This window comes from Pseudorca crassidens, chromosome 6 (genome assembly GCF_039906515.1).
Source record: "Pseudorca crassidens isolate mPseCra1 chromosome 6, mPseCra1.hap1, whole genome shotgun sequence".
Lineage (NCBI taxonomy): Eukaryota > Metazoa > Chordata > Mammalia > Artiodactyla > Delphinidae > Pseudorca > Pseudorca crassidens.
In genome coordinates, this window is record NC_090301.1 from 60,014,956 (window position 1) to 60,027,157 (window position 12,202).

Sequence of the window (12,202 nt, forward strand, 5' to 3'; positions counted from 1 at the left end):
CTCACCATGTGCTCATTTCAGTATCAATCTGAGCCTACTGTTTGACCCTACATCCGAATTTTTGCCTTCCCCAATGAGAAGGCAGGCATGATTTCCAATCTTGAATCATTACAAAACTATGAAACCTGGGGCTTCCCTGGTGGCGCAGTGGTTGAGAGTCCGCCTGCCGATGCAGGGGACGTGGGTTCGTGCCCCGGTCCGGGAAGATCCCACATGCCGCGGAGCGGCTGGGCCCGTGAGCCGTGGCCGCTGGGCCTGCGCGTCCGGAGCCTGTGCTCCACAGTGGGAGAGGCCACAACAATGGGAGGCCCACGTACCAAAAAAAAAAAAACAACAAACTATGAAACCTAACAACTTTAGGTAGACAGAAGGAAAAAATGCCAAAATGTTAAGTAAAGAGCAATTATGCCTACATTATCAGTGGGTCTGGGTTTTTTCCTTACAGTTCAAAGTCATTTACAAGTTTCCCACAATTAACATGTATTATTTTCTAATCAGTAAAAAAAAAAAAAACCCAAAAACAAATGCTGTTGCTAAAAAGATGAAAAAGCAAGAGAAGAACATAAACATGAATCTGCAAATCTGCTTAGACCAAGAATGTCAAACTAGGTTTTGTTGCAGCTTCTCAGGACCCTAATTGCTCTGCCTACCACACAGAATCTGTGCAAAACAAGCCTCTAACTGAGATAGTAGCGCAAAATTTATCCATGTTGGCCAGCTTTCATTTTAGAGAGATCTGATGTTTAAACAGTCTTTCTCCCAAATATTTTAACAGCAAATGAGAACTTTTGGCCGCTGAGTACAAAACACACATTCAATTTTCTTCGCGGCTGTGAATAGTTTCTCTCCCGTAGAACCTCAACACATCACTAGGTGGCGACATCGATACACCATATCAGTTTAGAAAGCAGAGTTGGGTAGGGGGGCGGGCAGGAACTACGCTGCAGCCCAGTGACTTAAAACGTAAATGTGCTCAGGGCAAGCAAGAAACAGACGAGGCTGATGCAATTAACAGAGGCCCCCTCTCCAGGAATAAATGCTTGTCCCCCCCCTTTCCTTCCGCCTGGAAAGGGCAAGTGGGATACAAGGCAAGTTGGTCAAGGGAACCCTGAGCGAGTGCAGAAGAACTCACCGTCGTTATCAAATTCAATCCGTGGGCACGGCCCCCGGGAGGTGATGTCGCAGCTGTACAAGCCTCCTGTTCTGTTGGCCTTCTGCAGCGGAAGGGCCACTGCCCGTGGGGCCCCCACGAGCAACCTGTTGATGAAGCAGAGAATTTGCAGATTTGAGTTGAATACGCATGTAACGTTTCAATCAGTCAGAACCAGGAGATACTGGGGTTATTCTTTATCAAGGAGTCCCCTAATTCTCTGCCAGTTTAGGTGGTGAGGGAGAACAAAAGCAGAGCCCTGTGACACACACACACACACACACACACACACAACGATGCAAGTCAAGCACAAGAAGAAGGGTTGTTGAAACAAGGTGAAGGATACGCGCGTCTCTCATCGAATCAGCAGCTCTCCGTGGAGCACGATTCTGGTGTTTCAGAAGCCACGCTTTGCACAGAGCTTGCCCCCTGCACCTATGCCAAGGACATTATAAGGAACCCAGACACAACAAACACTCCCACACTGGAGAAGAAAAATGGTCCCATTAAACTCAACAAGCGATGATACACGCCCCTTTCCAACATTGTGCCTTCCTGGGGGTGGTTTTCAAAGGTAATTTTGAATGTCCCCCAGATTTCCAGTTTTTACACTGTCATTAATTAAACCGGGAGGCCATCAGACTGAGGTGGCTCTAACGCTGCGGCAGCCTACGGAAGCGAACCAAAATCTCAGCCTGTAAACGCCTCACTGTTGCAAAACCAAACCCTAAGGGCAACCAATCACAAACTGTGTCCGTCCCATCAAATCATTTCCTTGCTTTGCTTCCTTACTTTCCCTGTGTCTTTCCCTGCTCCTGTCAGTGGAGCACCGCTAACCACTTCCGCTTGACGCTGCCAGGTTCGCACTGATTTCTGCTCAAACTCGTCCAGTTTTTAATATGCCTCAGTTTACCTTTTAACAACACAGATTTGGAACCAAACCTGTGCCCAAGATACAACTCAACTGAATTACTCTTTTGCGGCCTCTTTCTGCATCAATTCTTACTTCCTGGCATTTTGGTCATCTCCACAAGCTCCTCCTTTATCGTCCAATTAATCCCCACCAAGGATTCAGGGATACCACTTACGTACTAGGCATCCTAATATTCCCTCTCCCCTCCCACCTCAGGGTTCTTGCCATCTCCAGTAAGAGGGGCTCCTAAGTCAAACCCACAATCCTGAAAATCTGTTTCCCAGCCAGAGGGATCTTTGGAGACCCACTACCTTTCTGCTGTGTTCTTTTTAATTAATGCCCTTTACTCACCATCAGTTTTACAATCTTTGAGGTCTGGCTGACTGACAAGAAGAGAAGAAACAAAGAGAAAGAACATACACCTGACTGGACAGAGAAACAGAGCTGAAAGGGAAACCAGGCTGGAGTTGGGGAAAAGGGCTGGGAACACGAATGTGAACAACCAACTCCCAAAACAGAAAAGCCACTCCTGGCCTTCAAGAAACTCACAAATCTCAGATGCCAAAAACAAAAGAACAAAGAAACAAATAAACAACCCCACACACAGGACAGTCCTTACCACTTTTGTCTTTGCTGTGATCCCAATAAAGGATTTAAAAAAAATTTTTTTTTTAAACCAATGCAACGCAGTGGGTACAATGCAAAGAAAATGCACTCAGAAAACAGAGACGGGAGCCAGACTCTGCCCAGGGAGAACCAGTGAGGCGGGTCTTACAGAACGATGGCTGGCTTGTGTGGGAACATGCATCCCTTGCACCATCCTTCCTCCCAGACCCTTGGGTGGAAGCACCATCAGCCTCCACCTCCAATTCGTCCAACATTTAAGGGATGAAACAAAAACACACCAAAGTACAGAACTGCAGGACCAAGCTGGGGTCCTTGGTGCCTGGAACTTCTGTGCAGAGGCAAGGCCAAGGGCTGTCCCACACCTATTCCGCTAATGTCATTCTTAATCCCAGGAGCACTGACAAAGAGCTGAGAGGTGAACTTGGCTACACTGTGAGTGAACAAGCTCAATTATCCAGCAGGGGTGGAGATGGAACCCTGTCTAAGTACTTCAAGGGATAAGCAAAGTGCTAGGGTCAGAAGCACAAAATCACAGGATGTGGGCACTGGAAGTGCCGGAAAATGCATCCAGCCCTCTAACTTCACAGACGAGGAAACAGGGGCTTTGGGGAGGAGGGTAAGTACCCTGTCCCTAAGACCTCACAGCTAGTTGGGAGCCAGGAAAAAAAACTACCTTGGAGTAATGTTTTCTCCATTGCTCTAAATTGCTCGCTCCTAGGAAAATAAAACCCGGGATTTTAAGGTGTTTACAATTTAAATGAAAGGGCAAAACCTACACAAATGAAACATTGAAACAAGAACTGTTCCATTTACTAAGATTAATTCAGAAAGGGTGAGGGAAGGCGGAGGCGAAGCATTATTGCAGCTGGGTGGGGTGAAGGTCATGAGGAGATTTCCTGTAAAGGTAACGACTCCAACAGGCAAGGCTATAAAGAGCAGAGCAGGCCAGGAGTTCCAAGGTTATTACTGTGTGCCTTCTCTGACCACTTCCTCTCCTCATCCCCGCCCAAGGAGCCTGGCAAGCTACCATAGGCAGGTACTGGGGCTTGTTATTTCCCGTTGACCGTCCTCGCTCATTTGTTCACTTATTCATTCCACAAACATTCAAGAGCCTCCTAGGGTGAGTAAGAATTGTCCCCCTCCCTGCCAAACCCTGGCCCTGTGAGAGCCAGATCCATAATCGGGTCTTTAAACCACAGGGAGGTAGAAGCAATGGGAGGCCGGGGCAGAGTGCCACGCCGGTCCAGAGGGCGCTAAACCTGCCCTGGAGCGTGTGTCACCTAGAGATGACAGGAGCTGGAGGTGGCCCAGTGAGGGGCACAGCATGTGCACAGGCTGAGAGGGAAGGGGCCGGAGGAAATGGAAGAGTAGGAATCGGCGATGCAACAAGACGGGATTGGGGATGGGCAGCCTGATCTGCGGAGCTCCGCGTTCCGGTGCAAAAGGCCACAGATGCGCACCTGCGCAGCGCCTCAGAGCCCTTGGCTTCCGCTGACCGTTTGTCCCCAGCAGGGGACAGGTGCTTCCGGGTTTCCTGTTGTTGAAAAAGCTGTGGAGATTGTTCCATTTACATGGACAGTCCTTCAGAGCAAGCGGCTCCCTCCAGCCTCTTTTCCCCTGGCTGCGTGGGAGGGCTTCTCCCTCTTCGGTACCTGCAGATTCCACTGCTTCCCAGGCCCTCAAAGGGTGGGCCTCTACCACGCAGGAACCCTTTCACTCCAGTTGGCTGGCTAGTTATAGGGCTGTGGCGACAAAATTTCCCGGATGCTACGAATGCCAAGCTCTTGCAGAAGTTCCCCCGCATTCTTTGGGGTGGCTACTGCATCTGAAAGCTGACCAGAGAAGGATGGAAGCAGCTGGAAGATTGGGGGGCGTGGGAGAGGGGACAACACATAGGAAAAGGGAACTTGACAAAATAAGAGAAATGTACCTCTGGAGAATAATGTTAGCTGCCTTGTGTTCCCAGCACTATCCTTCCTCCCAGGTCCCTGGACAGTTGGCACAATGAGCCCCGCTTCGGAATCTGTCCTAGCTCAGACGGAGGAGGCGGGGTGCTCTGAGGCCTCAGGCCACAGGCAGCCAGAGGGGGAAAACCAGACACCCATCAGTGGGGGGTGCCCCTGCTCTAGCCGCACCCCATTCCCTGGGACCACACTTACAGGAAGACAGTGATGGGGAGAGCAGGTAGAGCTATAAGTCAGACAAAATCAGTCATAGAAAAGGTGAGGAAGCACCTTGATGGAGGAACACGGTACCCCCAACCAAAGTCAACAACTGGCAGGTGTCTTAATCCTCACGGGAAAGTCACCGTCTCTTGTTCAGGAAATAAGCAAACTCTGATTTCTGCTTAGAACCAGCCTTAATCACAGGAGGTCACAGCCCATTAGCTGAGGCTATGTCTGGCAAGGATAAAGAACTGAAAATAGAGCTGTAACCAGTCGATGACACCATCCCCGGTGCAACCCATCTACTTCCTCATTAAGTCCTTTAGGACCTGGGCACTGGCCTAAGCCATTCAGAACCCAGCCAGCTCCTGGGATAGCACAGCGAGTGCAGCTCTAGGGGAGACAGTCTGCATCTGGGGGGAAGACTCAGGCCACACCAACATCCAGTTTCTGCTCAAATCCCACTTTTTTCCCTTTGAGGCTGGGTTTAATGTGAGCGCCAGGAGCTCTGGGCACTGCAGGGATGGATGTCCACAGCAGCTCCTAGGGCCCAGGGAAGCATCTGCCAGGCTGTTCATTTTCTTTTAAGCAGCTGCTGCTTTTTACTGACCCACCCAGTACCACTGGAGGAATTCAGAGCTACAGTCACACCTCACATTCAGAGTGACAGGGACCAAGGAACATGAAGTTACGGCTTTTGAAGGGAAGTGGTGGAAATGAACAGAACAGGGTCTTAGAAACCTATTCCCATATATCAGGTCAAAAGAAAAACTGTAATCAAGGAAGGGCAAGAATCTGGATTTGAACTAAGATCGTTTTAGACACCAAAAGGAACAGGAAAAATTACTTCCCAAGTTGCTCTCCACGGGGCCATTGGACAATCACCTCCACTGTTTCAATCTGTACTGACATAAACACTGCCTTGGGATTCCAACATATTGGAAACTTACCTTTAAAATACAAAACTCAAAATGTGTAAAACCACATCATCTTTAAAGATGAGAAATGAAATTTGAAATAGAATACAATGTAAAAGGCAAACTGCACAAGTGTGGCAGTGACCGAGGACATGATATAAATTCAGGCCTTTGGAGTCTAGATCAAAATTCTTGGCACAAAGATGCAGGACCCTTATCATGCTATTAACCACAAGGTTATTTCAAACTTCAAGCAAGCCATACTCCTATTTCCTATAGTCAAGTTCTCCCCCAAGCAGAGCCAGTATACTTTTGCATAACTACATCAACCAAAAGTTCTAAACACTGGGGTACTTTTAAAACTCTAAGGACAGTAGCAGCTTTGCTTCATTGTTTTTGGCAATAATTCATTTCCTCAAGGATTAAAGATTCTGCCTCTAGCTATGCAACTTTGTCCCAGGAAATGTGAAATATTGCTTCATTAGAACAAGGACACTATTATTGCTTAATTTAAAACAGCCTTCTTAGTTTGTCCAAATTAAACCTTAATTAGAAGATGGTATTAATAATTCAACTGTGTCACCTCTACATTTAATCCATCTTTGAGCTCAGTCTTTAACAGTAATAAATACGGATGGCAAGAAATCAAAAACAACTTACAGTGGAAAGCAACAGATTCTACACTCATCCCGTGTCCCACTCTCTGGGCAGAACTCCTTTTAAATTCTGGATTTACTTCTCTAGAATGCTCGATATTGATATTATGCTAATACATTTATTTCTTGACTTACCAGCTTTAGGCAATTAACTGTTGACACCACAATATGAAAAGGGGAGAGCTTAAACTACTTGCTACTTTGCCTCCTATGTTTAATAACTATATTACTTTAGTTCGTCTATTTGCTACCCTTTAAGTTTTAAGTAATATATTTAAATTTCTACTTTCTCTTCATCAATTTCTGACAAAATCTCTCCATTCCCCAGCTGGGGAGATGATGCTATCAGCACTGTCTCCCCAACTTTCCTCTTGGTGCCTCCAAGTCCTACCATCCATTGGCTATACTTTTACACTATTACCAGAGCTATTACCATTTACAATTTGTCTTGTAACCACATTTTGGTCACCTGTCCTTTTGTACAACCAGGTAAACATTATTCACTGCTGAACCAAACAGCACTGAAATTATCCTCTATCTGGGACCAGTATCAGAAGCTCTTGTCCTCCAAGGATACTGTTCCTAGCATCAAGGTCAAACAGACTTGCTTTCCTTCCATTCTATCAATTGTTTGGTGTACGTCACATTTGGACCATGACTTCAGCTTTTCTTGGCGTTTCTCATTACCATTTTTTCTCGCTTACGTTGTTTGCTTTTATTCCAGCCCCAATTGTTTCTAAGCTCCCAATTGTACCTAGTATGAAATCAGGATCTCTTCTTTGCTCAGATGTCCTCCTCAGAGCCCTTGGACCTCCTAGTACCACACAGACTGACTGTTCTTCTAGGTCTGCTGTACAGAGTCAGGGTCATCTGGGTCTGCTGTATGTGGTCATCCTAGCACTTCCCTTTACTGCCCCCTCCTGGATTGGTCTCCTTTGACCTAGGACCTCATGTTTTCCTCTTATTTGGTTTTCTTAAATGTCATCCTAAAGAACAGTACATGACAGGTAAACTGAGTCCCTGCATATACAAAAATGTCATTCTGCTCTCACTCTTGACTGATAGTTTGGGTGTAGCATCTAGGTTGAAAAACACTTTCTTCAGAACTGCTCTAATTTATTCCAGTGTCCAGTGCTGCCAATGAAAATTCTGACGTTAAGTCCTATTTTCGTTTCTTTAAAGGTGACTTTTAGGCTCTGCACGTTAACCCAGGCGTTCTGAACAGCAAGACAGTACCTGTGCGTGAGCCTTTTCTCGCCCACTGTGCACTGCGTGGCCTCTTTCAATCTAGAGACTTAGGACATCAACTTCCAGGAAACTCTTATGGCGCATTGGTCATTTTACTCATTCCATTTTCTGTTCTTTCTGGAATCTCTGTTAGCTAGTCTGTTAGCTAGTGGGACCTCCTGGATTAATCTTCTCACTTTTTCCTTCCCTCTCTCTGGTTCCAGACTTGACTTAATTTTCTAGTATTTCTAATGAAATTTAAGTTTCAGCAATTATATTTGTAATCTCCAAAAGCTCTGTGTTTGGATGGCGCCTTTCACATAACAATGCACCGTATTCTTATTTTGTGGATTCACATATTCTCAAATTCTCATATTCTAAGCATTTTACCTAGAAGGTTTTTTGGTTTTGTTTTTCCTTTGTTCTCCTTCTGTTCCTGGATTTTCTGTTCCTTCCGATTTTTCTTCTGGTTTACTTCAACCATTCCCTTTCATGCTGCTAGCTCTCATCATATGCCTGATAATCCTTGGTTCTCTTGTTTTGCTGTTGCCTAAAAAGGTCCATTTTTGGCTTGGTCTCACCCCGATCAGGAATGCTGAAAGGGAGTCCTGGGTGGGGCCTGCTGACAGAGGAATCACTTTAGGCTGAGTGAGTAGGGAGCTGCTGTCAAGACCGAAAACCAGTCTTCAAATGCTAGAGGAGGAAGGCTTAATTCTTGGGCTGCCAGCATTCACACTAGAAGCCCCAGCTTTGCCTAGCTGTTTTTTAAATACTATAACTGCCTTGCTTTACCTCTGCATGAATCCATTCTTGAGCTGTCACCATTTAAGCTTTGTAAAACATGCACCTGTCAACATCCCCACCCCTTTCCCCCCAAAAAGAAAGCACTATGGTTTTTTTGTTTTTGCCAGAGTGTTAAATTCCAGCGTCCTATACTCTGTACAGAGAGATGGGGAATGAAGGTGTCATCTGGCATCTGTGGTCCAGCATATAGGCCTTTACTTCCAGATCCACGCCTGATTCCCAGAGCCTGCCTCACCTGACGATTCTCAGGATGGGCACAAGGCAGACCACCTGCCCCCTTTTTCTCAGTCCCTGCACGATATACCCCTGAGTGTGGCTCCCTCCCTTGTTAAGGCCATAAGCCAGATCTCATCTGCTTTCTGCCTTTTAGCAATAATCTCTCAGCCATCACAGAGCCCTGAGGAGCCTGCAGGGAAACCTGTATATCTAGTCAGCCATCTGGAACCTGTAAGTCAAAATCCAATCATTTCTTAAAGGAATCCAATTTTCACCCCCAGCCTGGATTCCTTGCAGTTTGAAGGTGAATGTCCTTTTCCCAGCTGTTACCACAACATCTCTATCATTCCAATCACCCCTCATATACCAGGGATTCCTCATAAAGCTCCGTGAATGGGGGAAAAAAAATCCAAAAAACGGGTTTTTGGCCAATTTGTATATGTAAGCCATTATGAATGTAGATGAAAGAGTCCACTGACATTTGATTATTTATGCAAACATTTTGAATAACATCTTATTAAAAATTTATCTAATAGTTTTACGCTTATTTTACAAAGCAATTGTATTCAAACTCCATATGCTGCTTTGACATTACTTTCTGAAAAGCAATGTCTAACCCAGTTTTCCAGGGCATTTCTAGGACATTTTAAAGTTTATAACCACACCTAAGACTTGCAATTACCGTGTCAAATCCTGAGGAATTATTACTAAATGTGAGCTCAATTTCTTTGCTTCCTTTTTGAAATCATTTTATTTAAAATATTTTAAAACAAATTTAACCTCTATCAGCACCCACAGTTATAACTGATTGAGGTCCCTTTAGGCTAATGTGTTTATAGCGAACAAAATTTTGTTGCTCGAGTAAAGTAATCACGAGGGCAGCTCTCCGAGGAAAATGACTGTATAAGGGCTCAAATATAAGGTGGGATAATTTGGGGATAAAAAATAGATCTTGCCTTATATTTAAAGGTGTATGGAAAACAGCTCTAAAGCCTCCAAGTTGGAAAGCTCTCTGTGCTGTGAACAGGAACCTTAAGAAAGGCCCCTGGGTCACGCCTTCTCCTCCTCTGGAAGGTCTAGGCCCTTCCACACAAAGGCCACGTTGTGCTGAGTCATTTTTGGTCAGGCTGTCCACAAAGTGGTTAAAGCTTCCAACACTTCACTGGGCTGACCATAGGTCCAGGTTTCCCCAGGACACTCCTGATTCACTCCTATTGTCCCAGGCCCCCTTTCATTCTCAAAAATGTCCCAGTTTGGTAGATAAACTATACAGTCGTCCCAGCCTCAGGTATAAAGCTAGCAATGTAACCTGACTGAGGCAACAACTTGAATTTAATAATGCTATCCTTACAGTCCAACTGTGTGCTTGGATACGGCACAGTTTCCCAGGTACCGGGGAGTTACTTCGGCCCGGGAGGCCCTGCAGTCAATTTCCACATGACCAGGCTCGCCGAGGGCAGCCTGTCTGGTCATCGAAGCTCCAATGGCCCTCTGAGAGCCCCTCTCCACCGCAGCCAGGCTGACTCTCCAGGTGTCCGCCGGCAGAAGCACTGTCCCTCCTCTGGCTGGAGGGGGAGGTGCCTGCTTTCCAAGGAGCAGCGGTCAACGGGGAATGTCCACACCCCACCTACCACCCCCAGCCACCATGAGCAAACCTGGTAACCTGCCAGGTTTTTGCTAAGGATTGGTAAGGAGTTTTGTCCTTTCCTCCCCTTCCTTCTTTACCTGCTGTAGAGAACAGGCATTACAGCTCGCTTGTGCTTTAACCTAAACCCCGCATCTCTGCCTCTGAGTCAAATGGCTTCAGAGGAAGGGCCTGCTTCTCTCTCCTTTGGAACCAGAAAATCTGTCAATCATCAGACTAACTCCCATGTTAGACTTTCCAAAGTACATACGTTATTAAAGTTATGAAACTTAAAAAGACTATTCTTATTTTGATGACTGGTTATTTGAAGATTTAAAAATATACGAGGGAACTCTGCACTCAAGAACTGATATCCAGGGGCTTCCCTGGTGGCGCAGTGGGTAAGAATCCACCTGCCAGTGCAGGGGACATGGGTTTGAGCCCTGGTCCGGGAAGATTCCACATGCCGCGGAGCAACTGAGCCCGTGTGCCACAACTACTGAGCCTGAGCTCTAGAGCCCGTGAGCCACAACTACCGAGCCCACGTGCCACAACTACTGAGCCTGTGCCCTACAGCCTGTGCGCCACAACTACGGAAACCCATGCGCCTAGAGCCCGTGCTCCGCAACAAAAGAAGCCACCGCAATGAGAAGCCTGTGCACCGCAACGAAGAATAGCCCCAGCTCGCCGCAACTAGAGAAACCCTGTGCGCAGCAACGAAGACCCAATGCAGCCAAAAAATAAATAAATTTATTAAGAAAACACTGATATCCAGCAGCAGTGAGCTGTGCATTAGCAAATATTATTGTATTTAATGTGTGCTGTTAGTCCTGAAGAATCATTTCCAAACAACCCAAAAACTAAGTATAGGTATGTTGGATAAAACTCTAGTTTTCCTGTAAGTAGTAGAAACAGACTCGTCTTTTTCAGGGAAAGTCACTGCTATTCACAACCACGTAGCAGTGCCCGGATGCCTGGCTGAGTGTCTGGACATGAACTCTCTGCCCCCGCCGGCCCTCTGCATAGGTCAGGGCTATGAGGCATCTAGAATGTAGTTCCATGAAGGCACACATCTTGCTGTTTTTAACCCACGAACCTATCCCAAGCTCCTGCAGCTGGTGCCAGCACATGGCGATGCCCAAGTATTCACTGAAGAATGACCACAGCCCAAGCACCTCGAGGTAGGGTGTGTAAGAGCCATTCTCCACTGCCCTGAAAAGCAAAGCAAGTAGCAGAGGTCGTTACTACCAAGTGACTTGGTGGCAACAGCCATCTACGCAATGAGACCTTGAGTTGGGCAGGTGTGTTAGTTTTCTGTGGCTGCTATAACAAGTTACCACCAACTTAGTGGCTTGAAACACAGATTTCTTATCTTACAGTTCCTGTGGTTCAGGAGTCTAGAATGGTCTCACTAGACTGAAAAACCAAGGTGTTGGCAGCTCCCTTCTGAAGGTTAGAGGAGAGTGTTTCCTTGCCCCTGCCAGCTTCTAAAGGTGCCTGCATTCCTTGACTCGCAGCCCCTTCTTCCATCTGAAACAGCAGCAAATTATGTTCAGACCTCTCTTTTGCCTCCCTCTTCCACATTTATAAGGATCCCTGTGACCACACGGGGCCCACCCAGATAATCTAGGACAATCTCGCTAACCTTAAAGTCAGCTGATTAGCAACCTAATCCATCTGCAACTTTAATTCCCCTTTGCCGCTTCACCTAATACATTCACAGGTTTGGGGGGTTAGGACATAGACTCTTTGTAAGCATTATTCTGCCAACTACAGCAGGAAATCTAAACAGTCTCTTTCTTATTGAATTGTACACAGACACCAAGAACTTCGATTTGGAATGATAACCTAAAATGCTTTTGCTGAAGCTAAGTATATGTCAAGAGCACATTCTGGGTTTACC

General features: G+C 46.3%; 1 protein-coding gene and 1 long non-coding RNA gene across 4 annotated transcripts in view; one reads left to right on the forward strand and one right to left on the reverse strand.

The window, feature by feature from the left end:
- The window catches only part of LOC137226517 (uncharacterized), a 55,486-nt gene extending 52,796 nt beyond the window's left edge, over positions 1 to 2,690 (forward strand). Inside the window, exon 4 of the long non-coding RNA XR_010944387.1 lies at positions 2,437 to 2,690. This is a non-coding gene — a long non-coding RNA (uncharacterized lncRNA). The remainder of the gene's footprint in view (positions 1 to 2,436) is intronic.
- Positions 1 to 12,202, reverse strand: part of ITGA6 (integrin subunit alpha 6) — a 76,487-nt gene that overhangs the window by 38,439 nt on the left and 25,846 nt on the right. For all 3 annotated transcript variants that reach the window (XM_067741529.1, XM_067741527.1, XM_067741528.1), the window contains exon 2: positions 1,133 to 1,257. In XM_067741529.1, coding sequence (XP_067597630.1) covers positions 1,133 to 1,257 — 125 coding nt within the window. The remainder of the gene's footprint in view (positions 1 to 1,132; positions 1,258 to 12,202) is intronic.